We start from the raw sequence: 21,935 nt of genomic DNA, 5'->3' as shown, positions 1-21,935 counted from the left end.
TACATGACTGGAATCCTTAGAGACACCACTGAACTCATATAGTGTACAGTATAAACAGTATAAACTTTGTGTTTTTGCATGTAGCCACTCACCTCAGAGAGCCGAACTCTGAAACATCCTGGAAAGACATTACTACATTACGACATTATCCGATCGCAGAGTGCCTGCTCTTCCCGCCACTGAAACACACACTTACAAAAATAAACAATCGGAGTCATGTACCATAGATATTTGATTGTTTTTTGAGTGTTTGTTGTGGTTGAAAGAACTGCCCCCATAGGTTAGCGTTGTCGCTATCCCTAGCGCCGTCTAGCCATGGTGTAACTCCGGTTTGCCTGCAGCAATTTTAGTTGCGTTTTTTGCTCCAACCAACACTGGGTGACCATCAGGACAACGATTTAGGGGTCAAAAATGACCAGGATTCTCCTTTAACACAACAATGTAAATAAGAGACAAATCACAATGTTGTTTCCAAGAGTTTAATGGCAACAATATGAAAAAAACGACTTCCCCTTATCTGGTTTATTTTTGTAAAGAAATCATCACAACAAGGAAAACGTGTTTAATTGTTTCTGTGGCGGGGAGAGCAGGCGCTCTGTGATCGAATAGTAATGTCTTTCCAGGATGTTTCAGAGTTGGGCTATCTGAGGTGAGTGGCTACATGCAAAAACACATAGTTTATACTGTTTATACTGTACACTATATGAGGTCAGTGGTGTCATAAGGATTCCAGTCATGTACCATACATATTTGATTGTTTTCTGAGTGTTTGTTGTGGTTGAAAGAATTGCCCCCATAGGTTAGTGTTGTCACTATCCCTATAGCGCCGGGTAGCCATGGTGTAACTCCGGTTTGCCTGCATCAATTTTAGTCTTGTTTTTTGCTCCCCCCAACACTGGGTGACCATCAGGACAACGATTTATGATTTTCATCCTCAGATCTGAAAGAATCTGATGAATCAGTTTGGATGCATAAAATGTTGATAATCGGCCTAATGATTAGGCTACTTGAAAAAAGAAAAAATATATAATAATACTAAATATACAGAGCAAACTGACAGGCACAGACAGGCTTCAGGTAAACGTTGCAGATCATAAATGAATTGTGAAACTGTGAAAAATATATGTTTTGTTGTTGTTTTACTATTGACAAGAGAACATCTGTCAAAACCAAAAAAGTGAAAGAAGAAGTGAAAAGTTCCAAGAAGAGAAAATGCAAAGAACATGAGACGTTCATCCAAAAGTGACTGAACTTTCTCTTCCTCTAATTATGAATCTGACGAGTCACTGCTCTCATGGTCATCTATATGAACTTTTTAAAAATTCTTTCTCTTTTTTTTAACATGCTCTATTATTCAACATCAACATAATTTTATTCTGATATTGACTGTTCATTTCCTTCTTTCACTTCCTGTTTGTTCAACAAAATGAAAATCTCTCTGATCAGATAAAAGATAAAGACCAAAAATGACATCTGTGTATCTATGTATAAACTTAGGGCGTATTCACACCAGGCTCGTTTGGTCCGCTTGAAACGGACTTTTCCTCTGGTGCATGCAGACTTTTTGGGGAGGTGTGAATACAAACCAGCGGACTCTGGTGCAGATCAAACAAGTGAACCGAGACCACCTCTGCAGGTGGGACTCGGTTCACTTGTTTGGTCCGAAGTGATGAATAAGCACAGGACAGGTGCAACTGGAAAAAGGCAGCGAGAAACGCATTCATGTGGAAGATCCCGCTGATAATTTTTATCCAATGATTGAGCGACTGTGGGACACACGTGCTTTTGTTTACAAAGTTGTTTCGCTTGTGAAAAAATGCAATGTGAATACAAACCGCACCAAAGCAAGTGAACTATCGGACTTTCCTGGTGTGAATACGCCCTAAAACATTATAATGTTCAGTTTATTTTCTGCTCATTCCACAGATACACAATCCTTACAAGTTGTACCTGGTTGTAAAGACGACTAATCAGACTTACCAACGATATAAAAGACAACACCAGTTGGTTTTATTATAGAGGAGAAATGACTCACAATATGTTTCCGAACTTTTCAGACATTTCCACACTTTTTTTTTTTAAAGGAGTTTATATGATGTAAACAGGAACAGGTGTGTGCATGGTAGAGTCAGGTGGACGGCTGGTTTCCTGCCTGGCCGGGTCTGAACATCCGATCCGATCATCCAACATCCGTGGGATGTTGGATGATCGGATCATTCGACAATTTATGATATACTGTGAAGCTTCAGTCTCGACCTCAACCAAGTGCTCAAAAACATCCTGTGGTTTCAGATGCAGGAAAGATGTAGCAGGAAGTGCCTCTTACCAAAACCACTTCAGACCACAAGACAGTCACATGATCATTCATTTAGACTTTTATTATCTGCTCTTCATTATTCATTCAGTGTTCATATACAAAAGCGAGTCCTTGTCTGGAGACTGATCTCATATTCACTCTGGGCTGTGAATGTAAATGTGTCTGAGTGACTGAGAGATGAAGGTAAACGTTTCTCTGTTTGTTGCTGTTTGACTCAACTCAGCCTCTTTATCATAAACCACAGATCGTTCTTTGATAAAAAAAGATGCAGGTTACGGATGCTGTGGTTTTTGTTTTGAAAAACCTCAGTGACTTCCTGCGGATGAGAGCTGAACCGAGCTTTAAAAGTGGAAACTGTGAATTGAGTCTGTATCAGCAGTTGTTTGGTTTGGACGGTGACCTTTTCTGATTATTTTAAACAGTTTAATCAACTTATTACGAAAATATTCTTCACATAATTTTCATCTTTATCTAACTATAAACACCAGTAACATAATAAAATTCCTATCTCTTTATATTTTGATGCCTTTAATGACACAAAGAAGAACTCAATCATGAGCTTCATCAATGAAGTTGAGCAGAAAACAGTTTCTGGATCGAGTGAAGTGAAAGAATCTTCTGTGATTGGACGACCGAAGATCGACCAAAGTGAATCATGGGAGTCAGAGTTTGTTCATCTTCTTAAAGGGATAGTTCACCCAAAATTGAAATGTCACTCATTATCTCCTCCCCCTCATGTGGACTAAGGGCTGGGAGAAGTTTCCTTCCTCCGTGGCTTCTCTGAGTTACAGGGGGTCTCGGCGTAGCAGTGCATGTCCATATAACGGTTGCAAATGGATACCAACTGTCTTCGTAACAAAAAGACACACCAAAAAACATCCAAATACCTCAATGCTGCTCGTATGTAATGTCCGTCTTGTATTAAAGCCCCGAAATGCGAAATTGCCCCGAATTAAATTAAATAAGTCTACAAACAAACTTGAAATATAGACTTATTTAATTTTTTTTGGGACAATTTTGCATTTCGGGGCTTCAAAACAAGACGGACATTACATACGAGCAGCATGGAGGTATTTGGATGTTTTTTGGTGTGTCTTTTGTGGTATCCATTTGCAACCGTTGGATATGTTATACGCCGAGACCCCCTGTAACTCAGAGAAGCCACGGAGGACTCTGGAACTTCTCCCAGCCCTTAGTCCACATGAGGGTGAGTAGATAATGAGTGAAATTTCAATTTTGGGTGAACTATGCCATTTAAGGACCGGTGAGGACTCAGATCATCAGGTGGTTTGTGGTTGACACACTCAGGTCTTCATACGTACTCATTCCTGTGGACTTCACCTGCTGGAATTACCCACGGTTCATGGGTTTCCACAGTAACCAGGGGAACCACAGTGACGTTAACAAAACACTATACAGTACTATAGAGAATAAAAATCTCCTCCCAGCCGTGAAAACAGTTGATGAACAAGAAGTGCAGTTTCCTCCAGACCAGAGCCCGAGGTCAGAGGTCAGAGCCTTGAAGAACAGTCCGAGCTGCAGCGCTCAGTGGTCGGTGATAAAACCAAAGGAAATGTTATTGTGTGACACTGAGTCATCAGACAGAGTTGAATGATTGGACCTCACACGCCAAAGTTTTATTAAAATAACCCGGTTGGGTGGAAATGAGAGGGAGAGAGAGGGAGAGCGAAAGGGAAATGTGAAAACATTAGTCACGTATAAATGCGAAAAAAGGGTTTCCATTACACTTTTGCGATCTACACATCTGAAAAACCACCTCATGAGAGCGTAAAAATGTTTGTTTGACATGTATGTAGGTTTTTCCATTACCAGCTTTTAATTGAGATATTTAGGTTTTACTCAAACTCTCACTTCTCACTGTAATAAACAACAACACCGACAGTTTCTCTACTCCCACTCTGACGACTTCTTAATATTTTTCTTAATAGCTTTATTTATATAGCACCTTAGGTTCACAAAGTGCTTGACAAAACAACCGATACGAGACAAGTCACAAATTTGCAAAGTGCACAACAAAAACATACAGTATAAGAGACCAGTCACAACCAATTGCAATTATAAAACCATGAGAGATGGACCGCCCAAACAATTATATGGCAACACAGGCAATATGAGACCCAACAACAAACTGAGACCAGGAGGAGTCCAATCAAAATGAAGGATGCTGTTAATAAGATTAAATAATAAAAAGGGGTCTGTACATGATAAGAGGACATAAGATGAGATATAATAAGAAAAGAAAAGATGGGACAAAATAGTTGAAACAGAAGGCAGCGTTAAAATAGAGCTAAGAACATCTGAGTTAAAACTATGAGATAAAATAGGGCAAAGGGCAGTGGGGGACTAAACCAACTAAGAGGGTAAGGGTATAAGACAGAGAATCAAATGATAGGAAACTAAATAAAAACAATAAGAGGGTAATAAAAAGAAGAGGGTAATATCACATAAAAGCAAATCTGTAAAAATTGGTTTTAAGACGTGATTTAAAACTTGAGCTTTGACAGTTTCAAGTCAACTTTCTCCAGTTTGAGTAATCACCGTCAGGTCTTCAGACTGAGGCTCCTTTCCTGTTAAAGTGTGGGGTCTCGTCAGTTCAGCTTTTCCTCTATAAAAACTTAAACAATGAGGCTCGTAAATCCTTCGAGCACATTCCTGAACACACACACTCACACACCGACTCCGAACGCTGCCAAGGATCCCGGGTCCTGACTGACTGGTATCTGATAAAACCATATAGACCAACCTATAGACAGATACCTCCTCCTCCTCCTCCTTCATTCAACAATTACAAAATGGAGTTTGCTATTTAAGCATTTGATTAGATGTATTAAATAAATAGGTCTAATCAATGTGATGATTTGAATCTTGAACATTCAGGTGTTTTTTGTTACCGTAGTTCACTAGAGACTCACTTAAGTTGGAATTTCTGAAATTGAATTGGTGGAAATTGACAGAGTTGAGAGACGGATGGTGATTGGATGGACGAGTCATCACAAAGCTCAGCTCAGTCCTGAATACTTGACTGTTTCCATTAAAAATAAAACCGTTTGGCCTCTTTTGAGATTTCAACATTGGAACTGCTGAAGAGACTCACCAGCAAATATATACAATGTCTGTGAAATATCTAAATAACCAAAACTATGAAATATCTATAAAATATCTAAATCAATGAAATAGTCAGTCAACAACTATGTTCTTGTATTGTAAATTGATAAAGTCTCAAATAACCATTTATTTAGACAAATTACTGAAGAACCATTTAAAGGAGGTTCTTCAATGACCCAGTTAGGACTTTATTGAAAATGGTTACATAAAGTAGGCTACCTATTTTTGTTAAGGTTATTTGGAGAACTATTTACAGAGCCTCAAATAACTGTTTTTTGATGGTTAATTGGTTATTGGTTTTTTGATTATAATAGGTTCTTGACATCATGGCATGGCATCTCTCCAAAGAACCATTTTTGGTTCCAGATAGCACCTTTATTTTTAACCAATTAAAGCCTGAACCATCACAAAATTGAGAGAAGATTCAATTTTCTTTATTGGAACTTCTGACAAACAATTTGACCAAAAAAGAAAGAAAATTTCAATTACTAGCTGAAGCTATTTGGTACAATCAATTAGTGTTTGTCTGATTTACTTACTTACTAAATATCTTAAGTCTGCTTGTGTATTGGGTACTGTTTCTGTAAGTTAATGTAATTATGAGGAACGTATGTTGTTGAACATCTGATTATTTCACAACTATTTCACAACTATGGTAATAGCTACACTGTGGATTGTATTGTTTTTGTTTTGTTGTTTTGTCTAATCTGTGAAGGTAGACTCCAGGAAGCATAGCGATGGCATTTGCCGAAGCTAATGGAGATCTAAATAAATGAAATGTATCCGTGGCACGGATGTATTGCTCACTGTTTATGGGATTGGATTTTATGTTTTAGACGGTGATGGTGTGTAGAGGCTTCAAAAACTGTGTGTATCTAATATGACAGACTTGGCATTTAAGGGTTAAGGGTGTACAGCAGTGGAGATGTGGTTTAGATCCAACCACAGCAGCACGTGACGCGAAATTAAATCAATTTCAATTCCTATCAGTGGATCTCAGCTCAGAGCAGCAAACGATATTAAAGCTCGTTTACCATCAGAACCGACAGGAAATGAACTCACATTGATGAGTATCAGCGTCACCAGCTCTGAAGCGGCTCCCTCTCTGATTCCTGTCGCTCATTAAGTTGTTTTAATGTAACAGACAACAGAGTCGGACAACAGGGAGGATGTTTTCACTTTCTAAACTGGTCTGTTTGGCAGGAAGTCGAGTTGACTGTGTGTGGGTGTAAATCTGCAGCCATGAGCCGTTAGACCGCTGGAGAAGAAAGAGAACATGATGAAATTATGCAATAACAAGGTCACATGGCAAAACATCAAACATGTGTAAAGAAAATATTTGATTAATTTGAGAAGCACTAGTCTGCACAGATCTTGATTCATTGACCAGTTTGAACAGGTGGAGACAGACGCTGCATCTGTCAAAGACCATCACCGATGACTCAACAATCTCCAAACAGAAAAGACGGTCACAGCGGTGGATGAACAGGAAGTGCGACCTTCAAAAGTTGTGCATTTGTCTGAAGCTACGAGTCGCATTACAAACCAGTTTCACTTTTTGCCATCTAGGACGTAGCGCTTCAGCTTAACGCGCGTTACCTTATACTGCTAAAAATTAACGTGATAGTATAAAAACATAAAGTGAGGGAAAAAAAATAGATGAGCAAAAAACATTAAATGAAAACATTGTAATTGATTGATTGATTGATTTATTCAGATCCCCATTAGCTATGGCAATGCCACAGCTATTCTTCCTGGGGTCCATACAACATCTTTACAATGTATCAATGCAATTTATGTCTCATATATTATATTTAAAGGGATAGTTCAAAATTTTGGCAAATTGGCCCATTGCCATAATCGCTATAGTCATAGCAGTAGGTTCATTACCTTAATTGTAGGTGTAAGCTATTTTCAGTACGGCGGAGCGCAGCGGCTGGCTGCTCAGAGCTACGCTATGGAGGCTAATGGAATTTCTTGGTTTCCCTCATTAAACTCATCAAATTCAACATCCCAAAACTCCACAGCGCTTTTGTAGACAAGTTGTGACCTGCACAACCACCACGCTATGAGATAATGACGGAACGATACGAAACGGAGCCGTTTTCGAGGTAAATACAGGGTAAATACGGAGACTGCTTGCTGAAAAACTGTCCCTGAACGCAACGCGCATCAGCGGTTTTGTATGAATTTACGTCGAAAACGGCTCCGTTTCGTATCGTTCCGTCATTATCTCATAGCGTGGTGGTTGTGCAGCTCACAACTTGTCTACAAAAGCGCTGTGGAGTTTTGGGATTTTGTATTTGATGAGTTTGATGAGGGAAACCAAGAAATTCCCTTAGCCTCCATAGCGTAGCTCTGAGCAGCCTGCTGCTGCGCTCCGCTGTACTAAAAATAGCTTCCACCTACAATTAAAGGTAACGAACCTACTGCTATGACTATAGCAATTATGGCAATGGGCCAATTTGCCAAAATGTTGAACTATCCCTTTAAAGCAGAAGTAAGCGATATTTTTGTGTTAATATAAGTCTTAAAGGTGTACAGAAATGGCCGTTTGTCCTGTTTGTCGCGCCGAGTTGTCACAAGCTGCAACACGAGTTTACCCGAGTGAGGAAAACGAATTTGATTGGTCGTTATCGAGCGGGCGGGATATTCAAAGCTTGGGGCGAGCCCGAGCTCCGTGTGTGTGTGTGCGTGTCTCAGACGTTTGAATGACGGATGACGGATCCAATATCAGTGGCTGGTGAATCGTGTACAGGCTGACTTATAATCCGTGCGCCTGCATTATCCAATGCGGAAAAAAAACACACTTTCATCCCGGATTTACTCAAAAATAGAATTTTGCACAAAGTTTGGCCTACAACGTCTGAAAGATGAGTTATCACATTAATTTTATGACCCAAAGTGGGCTCAAATTCAATTTTCTTTTCTGTACACCTTTAAATAGTTATATCTTCCGACAGCAATCACTTACATAGAGTGTTTGGTCTGAAACACGGGTCTGTCAGTCCCTCTGCTCTGCTCTGAGCCGAGGAGAAAACTTTTCTCGTATCCTACAATTTTTATCCAATGAGGAGAGAGAACGGCATGCAGGGCTGTGTGTGCAGCCAAGGAACGCCTGAATGTGGTGACGTAGGGACGAGGACTGTTATGGTGCGTTCAAGGCAACTCGTAACTTGTGTTTTTCCGACCGTGAAGTGGTACCAGTTCGATCTGGTACGAGTTCACGGGTCAGAAGTTACGAGTGGCCGTTATAGTGACTTTCACCGGTAAAACAGGTCGGAAAAACACAAGTGGGTTGCCTGGAACGCTACAAAGTCGTAAGTTGTGACTTGAAGCTGTAATTTACGATTTCAAAAGCCTGCCTGGAACGCAGCATTAGCCAAAACGACCAGATCGCTTACTTCTGCTTTAATGTCACACAATAAGTTTCAATAGCCCGTTAATATTACATTCAGTGCCATCGAAACTCAGTCTCAAAATCAGATTTGACTAAATTAAAGCAGATTTGACAGTACAGTATCCCATTTTGATATACATCTTCAAGAACTGTTTCTGTTTAGGTGTCATGCTTGTATCTTTCCGATTGTTGTTTCCGATTGATCAGAAATGAACAGAAACTGTTTGTTTGTGTGTGTGTGGGACTATTTTCAGCCGTGGGTGGATTAATCCACATGTAGCTCTGCAGTGGTTTTGTTCACCTGAGCTGCAAAGGTCAAATCAAGGGTTGTGAAACCTGAGGCAGAGGATTGTTAACGTTATTTCATTGACAGAAAGGTCAAAGTCAAGGTCAAGTGACATTATTTGTAGGTAGATTGAGCGTAACGAGCTGCGATAAGAGAGTAAAAGGTAAATACAATATCAAAATAATAATGAAGAAAAGGGTCAAATAAACATGTAGAAAAGAAAAGGAAACAAAAGAGGAATGTGAGTTGTTGACGTCAGGTACGCAGAGGAAATGAGGCTTTTTAGTTCTGGTGTAAATTCACACTTTTTTTTATTTTTAACGACATTGAAGACGACATCGGAAACAGTTACCTGGAAGTTTCCAGTTTGTTTTAGTCACAGTGATGATCGATCGGTTTATCTTGTTTCTCCGAGTCACATTTGATTGGACGAGTTCATGCGAGATGAGTTGGTGAGTCTGACAGGAAGAGAAAAGAGACTTTCAAACTAAAATGCTCAAAGATCAGTCAACGAGAGGAAATCCTGTGTGAAGACGACGAGCTGCTGCTGCTGACCGGAAACAGCTCTGTGACCCCTCGCCCCGTCCCTCCACACGATTGGTTGATGTTTGCCTGAAGGTGATTGGTTGAACGACGACTCTCTGTGTCTTTCTGCAGTAAAAACAAAACATATAACAATGTTTGTTCAGGTTAGGCAGTCGACATTTTTGTCCGTGGTGTAGTTGTGCAATTTCCACTTGAGGGGCATTGTCTCGTCAACATCTGCTTATGCTCAGCTCAGTGTGTGTGTGTTTGTGTAGGTGTGTGTGTGTGTGTGTATGTGTGGGCGGGAGTGGAGGGGGATGGGGATAGTAAAAACTCTTGCCTGTGAGCTGCCACAAGTTTTTCCTTTTTTTCTTTTTTTTGAATACCTCTCTCTCTCTCTCTCTCTCTCTCTCTCTCTCTCTCTCTCTCTCCGCTTTACTATGGGGAGTGGTCTATAAGTCAGACCGGCTGTAAACACTTCATAGATCTAGAGCAGTTAGAAAGGACACACTGTAATACTGATTTCATGTTAATAATCCTTTTTAACTGGAGTTTGTGTCCAAACCCACCTCCTCTTTTGTTTCCTTTTCTTTACATGTTTATTTGAACTTTTTCTTCATTATTATTTTGATATTTTATTTACCTTTTACTCCCTTATCGCGGCTCGTTACGCTCAATCTACCTACAAGTACAAATAATGTCACTTGACCTTGACTTTGACCTTTCTGTCAATGAAATAATGAAATAACAATCCTCTGCTTCAGGTTTCACAACCCTTGATTTGACCTTTGCAGCTCAGGTGAACAACACCACTGCAGATCTACATGTGGATTAATCCACCCACGGCTGACACACAGCAGTTTCTGTTCATTAGAAATTATGAATGAAGTTTTATGAAACGTGTAACGACAGATTTGTGGCAGTTGGAACGAGTCCGACGAGGGAAACCCATTTCAAGATGAATTAAATTAGGAAAAGAACACATTTAATCAGAGAAAAAACATGTCAGAATGAGGGGCGTCTTAATTCTGGCCTCTTTATAACAATAAGAATATAATTAAATATGGAGCAGCTTTAATGACTTGGGTTTTGTGCTGCTGTTTGAGCTGTGACTCCCGTCAGACGTTGTGATTTTCCTTTGCTTGAGTTCAGCCCCTTAAATTGGATGCATGTGTTTGGCTGCAGTTCAGATCTGTGTGTCGTAGCTCTGTGTTCATCCTCGGGCGCACCGACTCTGCACGCACTTCATCACTGCTGCACAACATCTTATTCATCTCACACACAACACACAACATACATACATACACACAACACTGCGCCTGTGAAACGCTGCTTCACTTCTTCATCAGAGCAAATCACCAAAAACTGAAAATGGGGAAAATTAATGGATGCCTCAAGTGCCTCTTCATCTTCTTCAATGTGCTGTTTGTTGTAAGTAGAAACAATTCTTTTACTTACTTTTTTTCGTTTCATATTTGTGTTTGAAGCAAAAGAGGGAAAAAAGTAGTTGTGTTGTGTAATTTTCTTATAGTTTAATGTTTGTAAAGTTTGCTTGTTGAAAAATCTTTTTAATTTTTAGCTTTTGACTGAAAACAGCACCAGTAAGTTTCCTTTCCTGAAAACTACACGTGATACAGATTTATTCACAAAAAAGACTTTACTTTAAAAAACTGTTAATATTGCATGTTAAATACAGCACTACAAACATCATGTAGGTGTTGTAAAGTGATTAAATGCTTAATTATTTGTAACTATCTTGTTTTTTTGTTTTTTGCTGCTAATCAGTTAACCATCACTTCCAGTAAACGGGAGAGAGAGAGAGAGAGAGAGAGAAAAATGAAGACAAAAACTAAAAGAAAATGAGTTCAGCCGAGAACAGGCTCATATTTCAGTCCGCCCACATTACTGCCTATACTCTACCATCCTATAGAGTCAATTTAAAGAGGAAAGAACATGTAACATGCTCCATATTCTTTAATTAACAGGCAATATATTACATATATATTACATTGTTACATGTAATATTATGCATTATATAACATAATTATGTAAACATGATTGAAAAGAATAAAAGAACAAAATAAAGCAAATCATGACATTCAATTAGTCCAAAATGAAGTTCAAGAATGAAAACTGTGAAGTAATTATTTTACTGGATATAAATTTCCAAAAGTAATGTTTCCATTTATCTTCTCATGCCAGCCAAGGCTTCTTCTTTTTTTCCTCTGCCTGTGAGCATCATCGGTCTGTGAAGTTCAGATGTTAGAGCTCTGTCTCCCTCTAGTGTCTCCGAGCAGAAACAACACTGACACAGATCTACGACAGAGATCAGAGCAAATTATATGAATATAAAGTAATATAATAAAATTAAATAAGAAATATAAATGTCACTGTTAACTTTATGAATGTTTAACACGAACCTGAATAGAAAAAGGCTAAAATAATTAAAAAACTTCCTCAAAGTGATGATAATTTATTATTTTTAACAATTTTAAAAGTAGGCTATCTGTAAAAAAAAGAAAGAAGATGATTTAAATTATAACTTCTATATTTAGATTATTACATGTTTTATGGCAACACAGCTTCTATACCTTGTGTTTTTATTTTGTTAAACAAAAGGCCTATAACTGATGTCATGTGTCCTCAGATCATTGGATGTGTGCTGATCTTCGCGGCGGTGAAGGCCACGGGCGTAAGCAGCCAGGTAAACAACAACAACAGTTAGATTGGAACCACTTCATGTTATTTGTATCTGTGAGGACGTTACACATCGTTTTTCTTTTTTTCTTTTTTTTTGCCATTGGATCGGTCATTGTTATAATCAACACTCGGTGACGTCTGACGCTGCCAACAGATTGGCAGAACAAAGTAGTGACTAGTGTTTACTGTACATTCATTAGTAAAAATGGAAAACATTGATGATTAAAGAAATAACTAAGTCATTTTTAAACACGTAGTAGCCGCTACAGTCAGACAGTAAAGCTGCTTCATCCTGAGCTGGAACGGGAGGAGACAAAACTGAACTGTGGTTTGTTACGACAGAGTCACATGTGGTTTTGTTTTGCATTAAATAAACTAGTTTGACATTTCGGGAAACGTTTGTTTTCTTGGCCAAGAGTTTAATGATGACGGGGGTTGAGCCAGAGGCTGATTAGCTAAGATTTAACTTAGCTCGGTACTGAGGTTAAAACACCAAGACTTTAAAGGGATAGTTCACCCAAAATTGATATTTCATTCACTCATTATCTACTCACCCTCATGTGGACTAAGGGCTGGGAGAAGTTTCAGAGTCCTCCGTGGCTTCTCTGAGTTACAGGGGGTCTCGGCGTATAGCAGTGCATGTCCATATAACAGTTGCAAATACCACATACCAAAATACCAACTGTCTTGGTAACAAAAAGACACACCAAAAAACATCCAAATACCTCCATGCTGCCCGTATGTAATGTCCGCCTTGTATTGAAGCCCCGAAATGCGAAATTGTCCCGAAAAAAATTAAATAAGTCTATATTTCAAGCTTGTTTGTAGCGGAAGCTTCTCGAAGCTCCTCTTCCCGGTTCGTCCAAAGAGGAGTTTCTGCTACAAACAAGCTTGAAATAAAGACATATTTAATTTTTTTCGGGAAAATTTCGCATTTCGGGGCTTCAATACAAGACGGGCATTACATACGAGCAGCATGGAGGTATTTGGATGTTTTTTGGTGTGTCTTTTTGTTACCAAGACAGTTGGTATCCATTTGCAACCGTCATATGGACATGCACTGCTACGCCGAGACCCCCTGTAACTCAGAGAAGCCACGGAGGACTCTGAAACTTCTCCCAGCCCTTAGTCCACATGAGGGTGAGTAGAAAATGAGTGAAATTTCAATTTTGGGTGAACTATCCCTTTAAAGGTGACAAAATCTATCTTATTTCCTCTAAACATCAGTCAAATTTTAAAATGGCCGATTAATCCTGACAGTTTCTTGGCTCCAACTCCTATTTCTTGGCCGTCCTGCCACGCCACTTGTCATGAAAAGAGGAAACACAGGACACAATAAGCTGCTCATTTCATGATAAACATCTTACAGGTCCCTGTTTGGCCGCTTAGAGGCAGCTCGTAGAAGCTCTGCTGGGTCAGATCAGGTTAAGTCAGTGGTTTTTAATCAAAACCACTCACAGCTGGTTTGTATTTCAGAGAATCGTGGCTGGCTCTGTTTGGCGAGGACGTTGCACGTATGATCCTAAATGAAAAAAAAAACCCTGATGAGAAATGTTTACAACAAACTTAAGTGATGGATAATGAGTCTTGAGGAGGTGAACAGCTGCCCAGATGTGCTGCAGGCTCTGGTTTCTAGTCTTAATGCAGAGCAGATGTTGATGGAGGTTGCTGGGGGTGGAGATTTCCATCCTCGCAGTCGACAGAAAAACAGGATGGTTCTCACAATGTTACTGTTACCAGAACAATGATGGGCTTGGCGACAGAGGATCTATATTTATGGAACTTATCTCATTGTTTTTGACTAATCAGATTCACCATCCATTTCTGTTGCCGCAACCTCAGGTTTTAGATTTCCTGCTTTTAACTTGTTAATGGACTGAAACCTGATGCGATATGGTTGGGGTCATTGGTTTGGGGTCTAAAAGGGTTGTAAACAGAGGTGGGAGAAAGTCTCTATGTTGCAAGTCCAAGTAGAGTCTCAAGTCTTTGCTCTCAAGTCCCAAGTCAAGTCCAAGTCCTAAGATTTTTGTTATGAGTCCCAAACAAATCGATTATAATTAATGATACATAAAGATCATGACCACGCCTCAATTGTTAAGTTGTTTATATTTTATTGTTAATGTTCTGCCATTCAAATTGTTTTTATATTTACGATTGTCAGCGCCAATCGTTTTACGAGCCGATTGTCGGGAGAATTTAAATCTTAAAAAACACATCTTAAAATATAATCTTAAGAGCCTAAGATAATCGGGCGATTTTTGTCTTTGGTCGGAAGGGGGAAAATCGGGGCAAAATCAGCCAGATTATCTTTATGTGTGTGGTAGGCATTAGTGTGTGGCATTAATTAACAGCCAAGACTGATAACAGGAGTGGGTTCTATATAGAACGTCTCTGGCTGGCTTTTAAATATTTTAATATTTGTGCTTGCTGCATTTGACTTGACCTGAATTTCAAGTCAAGAGGGTTAAGTCCAAGTAGAGTCTCAAGTCGTTGCTCTCAAGTCCAAGGAGAGTCTCAAGTCTTTGGCATCAAGTCCCAAGCGAGTCCAAGTCTTTTTTTGATTTGATCAAGCAAGTCTTAAGTCATCAAAATCGGGACTCGAGTCTGTCGTGGAAATTCTCTGTTGCTGGTGAAGAATGAAATAGAGACTCGCCGGCCGACAAACTTTTATTTCCTTTGCAAAGAAAGGGTCAATCAACATGCGAGCGGTTCAAGATGAAGAAAGACCCCGAACATGGGGAAAACCTATACATTTATAGCTGAGGGAAGGTCCACCTCTGGGGTGTGTTTGTGTCCTTTAGCCGGCCCCTTCCCTGATTGTCTTTTCACACCTTTGTCTTTGAAGGTATCGTCACCAGTCTCCCGAGGTATGGAGTCAAGAGATACAATTTAAAATACAAAGGGGTTTGAGTGTGAATTAGGAAGTGGGAAGTTGGGCATCACAGATGGTTAAGTGTAAAGGAACTTGAATTCACAAAGTACAGAAGGAAGTCTGGGGAAGCAGAAGGTTAGGTGTCTTAGGTGGTTTAAATGCAAAAGAACTTGATCATATAATTACAATAGAAAGTATCTCACAAAGGAGGTAAAAATGCTATTACAAGTCCAAGTCCCGAGTCCAAGTCCCCACCTCTGGTAAACAGACCTTTACCTTGGAACTATGTGAAGACACGTAATCCTGTAGGTCGGTGGTTTATTATAAACAAAAGGACAAGGCTGTGAGGGTGACAGAAAGTGGTCAAAATATTCCAAATATATCGGACACTTGTTTTCCTGGATGACCCTGTCCACAGCAGCACATTTCTGGGAGCGCCAGTTGAAGACAGATTGGGAATCAAGATTTCTTTTGAGCATGATTTTTTTGAAGGTAAGAAAAATGTCTTTTGATATGCGCAGTGTTTCAGTGTTTGTGTTGTGTCTCTGTCGTGCCGCAGATGTCCGGGTTTGGGGTCCCGGGCCTGGGCTGGTTGTGGGCCTTCACCATCGGTGTCCTCTGCATCTCCTGCCTGGGAATCTACGCCGGCTGCGCAGAGAAACCTCTGGTCCTAAAAATAGTATGTACAAAAGTGACAGAAGTAATAAATACCAACTTCTCACTGAGAGTTTTTGTTTTGCTCATTTGCTAGAATTTTGGTTTTGTTCTTTTCCCATCACAGTTTGCAGGTTTCATGGGGGTTGGAATGGTCATCATGCTGATCTGTGGCATCGTAGTCGTTGTTCAAAGAAACAAGGTGAGATACCATCATCTATCTATGGATTTGACCCAATGAATACAAATAATTTATTAATATAGAACCTAGAGCTGCTTTATAATCACACTAGACATCTACCTTTATAGCCTACTGTATGGAGCTTTGATACAAACATCTACCTTTATCCACCACTTTCTGGATAATGACACTCGGTGTCGCCATGACACGCCATTCCACCGCTATTGTATTGTTGATAGCAAAGACTGGTTGATAAACATTGGCCGTGATGACTTTATTTATAATCATCACGTAGCCTAATTTTAATGAGAAAAATACGGACAAGGTTTTAGCTAGGCTATATGTCACATTTTCACGTCACTATATCACCGTTGCGACTACTCTGATGTTTATGAAGTCTATAAAACGAATTGTTGGACAAACATTTTAGATTAGCTGGGCTATCCGTTAGCTGTTAGCCGTTAGCCGTTAGTAGCGTCAATAAACAATAACGCAAAAACGGCCCAAGAAAAAAATATTTTCTCCAGCGGATATCCTAGTTACAACATGATTGAGCTAACTGGAGTAGTTTCATGTCGTGTCCGACAACGGGAGGGTTTTGACAGCTGACGTTAGTTTGCTGCTGCTGTTAACTTAGCTGTCAGCAGCAGCAAAGCTAACAACTATGATAACCATGACTAATTACAAAAACGTGCACACAGAAATAGTAATGTTTGTTCAATAATTTGTTTTATAGACTTAACAAACATAAGACTTAGTCCAAACAGTTTTGGCAGCCCGGAGCCCCCACATTTGGTGCCTACACCGGTGGCTAACGCTACCAGTTAGCCGCTCGCTAGAATGCTACTAAAACCGACTTCCGTTGTGGTGTGACGCAATGGATCATGGGAAAATAAAGTGGTGGATACTGTATGGAGCTTTAACACAAACATCTACCTTTATACTGTATGGAGCTTTAATGTCTGTATGATCTGTGATCTTGATTCTACTGTTGTTATTTTGTGCTTTGCAGCTGCGAAATGCCTTCGCTGAGGCGACCGAGCAAACGATAAAGCCAATCATGGAGAGTGAGGGGGGGCGTGCCCTACTTGAGAGTTTCCAGCAGTCGGTACTGTTTTCTGTGTATTGAGTTACTGAAACGTTCCTTCACATTTGAGCTACAGTATATGAACCCAACCACACAGCACATGAGGATAATACACTGGTTCTGAATGCAGCCTGTAGTCAAGACTTTGTTTTACAATTTCAACCCATTGAAACTCACTCTGTCATGTGGTTGCAGATCCACTGCTGTGGAATCTCGGGCCCCAGCGATTGGGGAACTGAAATCCCAGATACCTGTGCGTGCAACAGAGATTCATACAGCCCATTTGGAGGACGTGACAGCTGCATCAACAAACCTGCGGTTAGTGACTCTAGAAACACTGGTTAATCTCAGATTCTATCATTATGCTCCCCAGAGGCTTTTACCATTAGGATAATGCGATATATATCTTGGAGAACGAAGTCTTTACAAGATGAAGAGTGAGTCTGTTTGTGCTCATGCAGAACTTAAAGGAATAGTTCACCCAAAATCTCATTATCTACTCACCCTCATGTGGACTAAGGGCTGGGAGAAGTTTCAGAGTCCTCCGTGGCTTCTCTGAGTTACAGGGGGTCTCGGCGTAGCAGTGCATGTCCATATAACGGTTGCAAATGGATACCAACTGTCTACCAAATACCTCCATGCTGCTCGCATGTAATGTCCGTCTTGTATTGAAGCCCCGAAATGCGAAATTGTTCCGAAAAAAATTAAATAAGTCTATATTTCAAGCTTGTTTGTACCGGAAGCTCCTCTTCCCGGTTCGTCAAATTTGGATGAACCGGGAAGAGGGGCTTCGAGAAGCTTCCGCTACAAAACAAGCTTGAAATATAGACTTATTTAATTTTTTTTCAGGACAATTTCGCATTTTGGGGCTTCAATACAAGACGGACATTACATACGGGCAGCATGGAGGTATTTGGATGTTTTTTGGTGTGTCTTTTTGTAACGAAGACAGTTGGTATCCATTTGCAACCGTTATATGGACATGCACTGCTACGCCGAGACCCCCTGTAACTCAGAGAAGCCACGGAGGACTCTGAAAATTCTCCCAGCCCTTAGTCCACATGAGGGTGAGTAGATAATGAGTGAAATTTCAATTTTGGGTGAACTATCCCTTACATAACCTCACAAGTTAAAATGTAGGAGGAAAAACGCAGCCCCTGATTACAGTTTGTGGTTCTATTGTCTGGAGTTGTGGCGCAATGTCTGCGCATGAGCAATTGTGAAGCTCTAAACTTATCTTAAGTGGCGTGTGAAGCCTTGCAGCAATGTTCATTGTGTCCTCTGAGTATATAGCAAATTAAGTTTGATTTTACTTAATTAAACAATGAATTTGTCTGTGTGTGTGTGAGAACTTTGTTTTCTGTTGTGATTTTCTTACAGGGAACCACCGGCCCGAGCGAAGTTTATGCACAGGTACTCAATCATTCAGTCAATCCAACAAGCAACCTACAGTAACAGCTTGGTGATCTGCCCAGATAACGACCTTTTCTCCATCCCATTGTCCACAGAGCTGTGCCGATGGTATCTTTGCATGGCTGGACATCATCTTCAAGATCGGCATGGGCTTCTTCTTTACATTTGCTGTCACTGCAGTAAGTTCAGCTGTCATTTTGTTGTTGTTGTTGTTGTGTGAAAACATTTTATTCATATATTGTAAAGAACTTCCTTTCCAAAAATTGGAGTTCCATTATCGCAATAGCTTCAAGGGAGGGAAAATAAACCAATGAAAACAAGAAGTTCAGCTTGTTCTAATTTTACTTTTGAAAACAACTGAAATTAAGCTAGGATGCTAAGCTAACTTCACTGCTAGTTACCTAGATGACAAATAGCTAACAACAGACAATGTGGTTGTTAATTGACCTTAAAGGGATAGTTCACCCAAAATTGGGAGAAGTTTCAGAGTCCTCCGTGGCTTCTCTGAGTTACAGGGGGTCTCGGCGTAGCAGTGCATGTCTATAACGGTTGCAAATGGATACCAACTGTCTTCGTAACAAAAAGACACACCAAAAAACATCCAAATACCTCCATGCTGCTCGTATGTAATGTCCGTCTTGTATTGAAGCCCCGAAATGCGAAATTGTCCCGAAAAAAATTAAATGAGTCCATATTTCAAGCTTGTTTCGGAAGCTTCTCGAAGCTCCTCTTCCCAGTTTGTCAAATTTGGATGAACTGGGAAGAGGACAGACCCTGGGTCGTCCAAATTTGACGAACCGGGAAGAGGAGCTTTGAGAAGCTTCCGCTACAAAACAAGCTTGAAAAATAGACTTATTTAATTGTTTTCGGTACAATTTCGCATTTCGGGGCTTCAATACAAAACGGACATTACATACGAGCAGCATGGAGGTATTTGGATGTTTTTTGGTGTGTCTTTTTGTTATGAAGACAGTTGGTATCCATTTGCAACCGTTATATGGACATGCACTGCTACGCCGAGACCCCCTGTAACTCAGAGAAGCCACGGAAGACTCTGAAACTTCTCCCAGCCCTTAGTCCACATGAGGGTGAGTAGACAGAGTGAAATGTCAATTTTGGGTGAACTATCCCTTTAAAAGTCAAACTTCAGGTTACTAAATCCTGATTTTATTAACACTGTTATCTGCCTTAGCGACTTAACAGTTAACAACTCGTGTTGAACTGGACAGACAAATGATTGCTCTCATAGCATCTTTCACTTCAGCTTTGAATTCAAGGTGTTTGAATGTTTCCAACTGTCTCCACAGCTGATGGGCCTGTTGATCTCCATCCTGATGGTCTATCAGATCAGACGTCACGACGGCGCCGGAGGAGCATCCATTGCCATGAAGGGCTACTGAAGGGAACCACTCTCAGCCTGTGACCTTTCACCTCTGCACTGTAACTGGAGGGCACAGCAGTCAATAAATGACTTATTTACTTTACATTTCTGCCTTTTAAGAGAATGAAAGCAAGAGACGAAGGGACGATGCTGCAGGAAGATTTCATTTGGGAGAAAACATGTTTTCTCCAGCTTTCTGTTGTAAAAAAATTTAGCTTGAAGATTCTATATTTTGTTTTACTTGGTGGCATGCAGTATTGTAGAAGTCTTACATATCAGAGACATATTGTAGGAATGAAGCAGTTTCTAAGCTCAACTTTCCTCCATATCTCACTAAAATCTCAGAGGAGGTCCCAACAAAAAGCAACGACAGAGTAGTCTGTGAAATGGAACTGGCTATTTAAACGCTAACATTGTAACATGCTAGGATATTCTTTCACTTAAGGTAGGCATTTCACCTCTTCCAGCTGAATGTCTGGCATGCTAACTGTAATTTAGCTTCAAGTGATATCCTACAGTGAACTGCTACCTATCCAGGTAACAGTCATTTAGCAAGCTAGCTAACTGTTTCGCATTTCAAAATCAACCAACCAGCATACACTGACAGAAAACCAATATTTTATGGCCAAAATGTCCTTCCTTGTGGAAAAAAGTGAAAATAATTCAAGGCATTGAAGTGTGATGTAGAGCTAAATAGAAACATCTGAGCTGTTTTTTCACCTTCTGGGTGAATCGTAGCCAGTTTTGGTCCAATGGCGCCAACGGGAAGTGGACAGGCTCTCTGTAGACGGGCTCAGCTAATAGGATTGCATCCACCATATTAAACACATTTTTTTCATTCTGTCAAAAGGTCATAAGGTCAGCACTGTTGTGTACTGTTGGTCTGCAGCACAGTTTTGAGCATCGAACATCTGCACTATTCTCAAAACGTCTCTGTGGATTTACAGCCATTCCACTGTGAGGGGAAAACTGCTAGCTTAGCTTTAGCCGTCTTGTTTCACATATTACCATTGTTACCAGTGCTTTAATCTGATCAGCATAAGCTTTTGTGCTCAGTGTTTCAGTTTTTCCCGCACCCAGACACAGTCACAATACGAGGAACTCCCCCATGTCCAGTTGTTTTTTAAAGACCAACAAAAACGTACCAACATAAACCTGTGAGGTTAATAATATTTGTTTCCTGTACAGAGAAAGGAATGTTGGGAAATGGCGATCCCAGAAAGGCTTGCAGTACCAAACTGAGCTTATAGGTCTGCTACTAGAAAAAAGCAACGTTGCATTTGTGTTGGCAGTTATAGTCTCTAATGAAGTTGCCAGTACAAGAAGAGATTGTATAACTCAGAGCTTCACTGAGGATAAACAACCACTTAGGTTAGTGAAGCAATCAGGTCTCCCACAGGCCGTGAACACCTCACAAAAGTAAAAACATGATTAAAATTGAAGAGAAACGAACTGTATTGAGAAATCTTTGCTCGTGTAATTTCAGAATAAACAGTATAACCACACACCGCTGCTCTCGTGCCTGAAAGTTATTTCCTCTGATGGAAACTAAGAGGGAGGGATGGGAGGGATTTCTGGGGGTTTGGATTCCACCACAGGGGTCAAACAGTGGTTATCATTCACCAGACTATGACTTCCTTTTTACGCCGTACCAGCTAGTAGTCAGGACTTGGGGATCACTTCTCCTCCTGCCACTGATTGAATGAATCTTGTCTGAGGTTGGTTACTGTGTGTGTGGGTGTAGATCTGCAGCTATGAGCCATTAAACTGCTGTAAAAGCAGAGAACATGATGAAGTTATATATAAAATATCAAGGTCACAACATCAAACAGCACCATAAACAGGAAGTCATCCGTGGTCTGTATACGTGTCTCATTTGTTTGTTTTACTTGTAAACCCTGGTCAACCTTTTTGACCTACAAAACTCACAAATGCATCTGCTGCTACAACAAACCACTGACTTTCCCTTTGGTTGAGTTCAGATGCATTTGTT

The 21,935-nt window shown here is 40.2% G+C and overlaps 1 protein-coding gene across 1 annotated transcript; it reads left to right on the top strand.

Annotated features, from left to right (window-relative positions):
* Window positions 1-10,865: 10,865 nt before the first annotated feature.
* On the top strand, window positions 10,866-21,447 carry LOC311006866 (tetraspanin-8-like). The gene is made up of 9 exons (XM_083999869.1): window positions 10,866-11,085; window positions 12,302-12,358; window positions 15,786-15,905; window positions 16,008-16,082; window positions 17,074-17,169; window positions 17,344-17,466; window positions 18,529-18,561; window positions 18,657-18,740; window positions 19,869-21,447. The coding sequence occupies exons 1-9, from the start codon at window positions 11,026-11,028 to the stop codon at window positions 19,959-19,961; spliced, it is 741 nt and encodes a 246-aa protein (XP_083855995.1). The 5' UTR covers window positions 10,866-11,025; the 3' UTR covers window positions 19,962-21,447.
* Window positions 21,448-21,935: the final 488 nt, after the last annotated feature.

The sequence above is a fragment of the Trachurus trachurus genome (assembly GCF_905171665.1).
Source record: "Trachurus trachurus genome assembly, chromosome: 23".
Lineage (NCBI taxonomy): Eukaryota > Metazoa > Chordata > Actinopteri > Carangiformes > Carangidae > Trachurus > Trachurus trachurus.
This window is presented reverse-complemented; position numbering and strand designations above follow the sequence as displayed.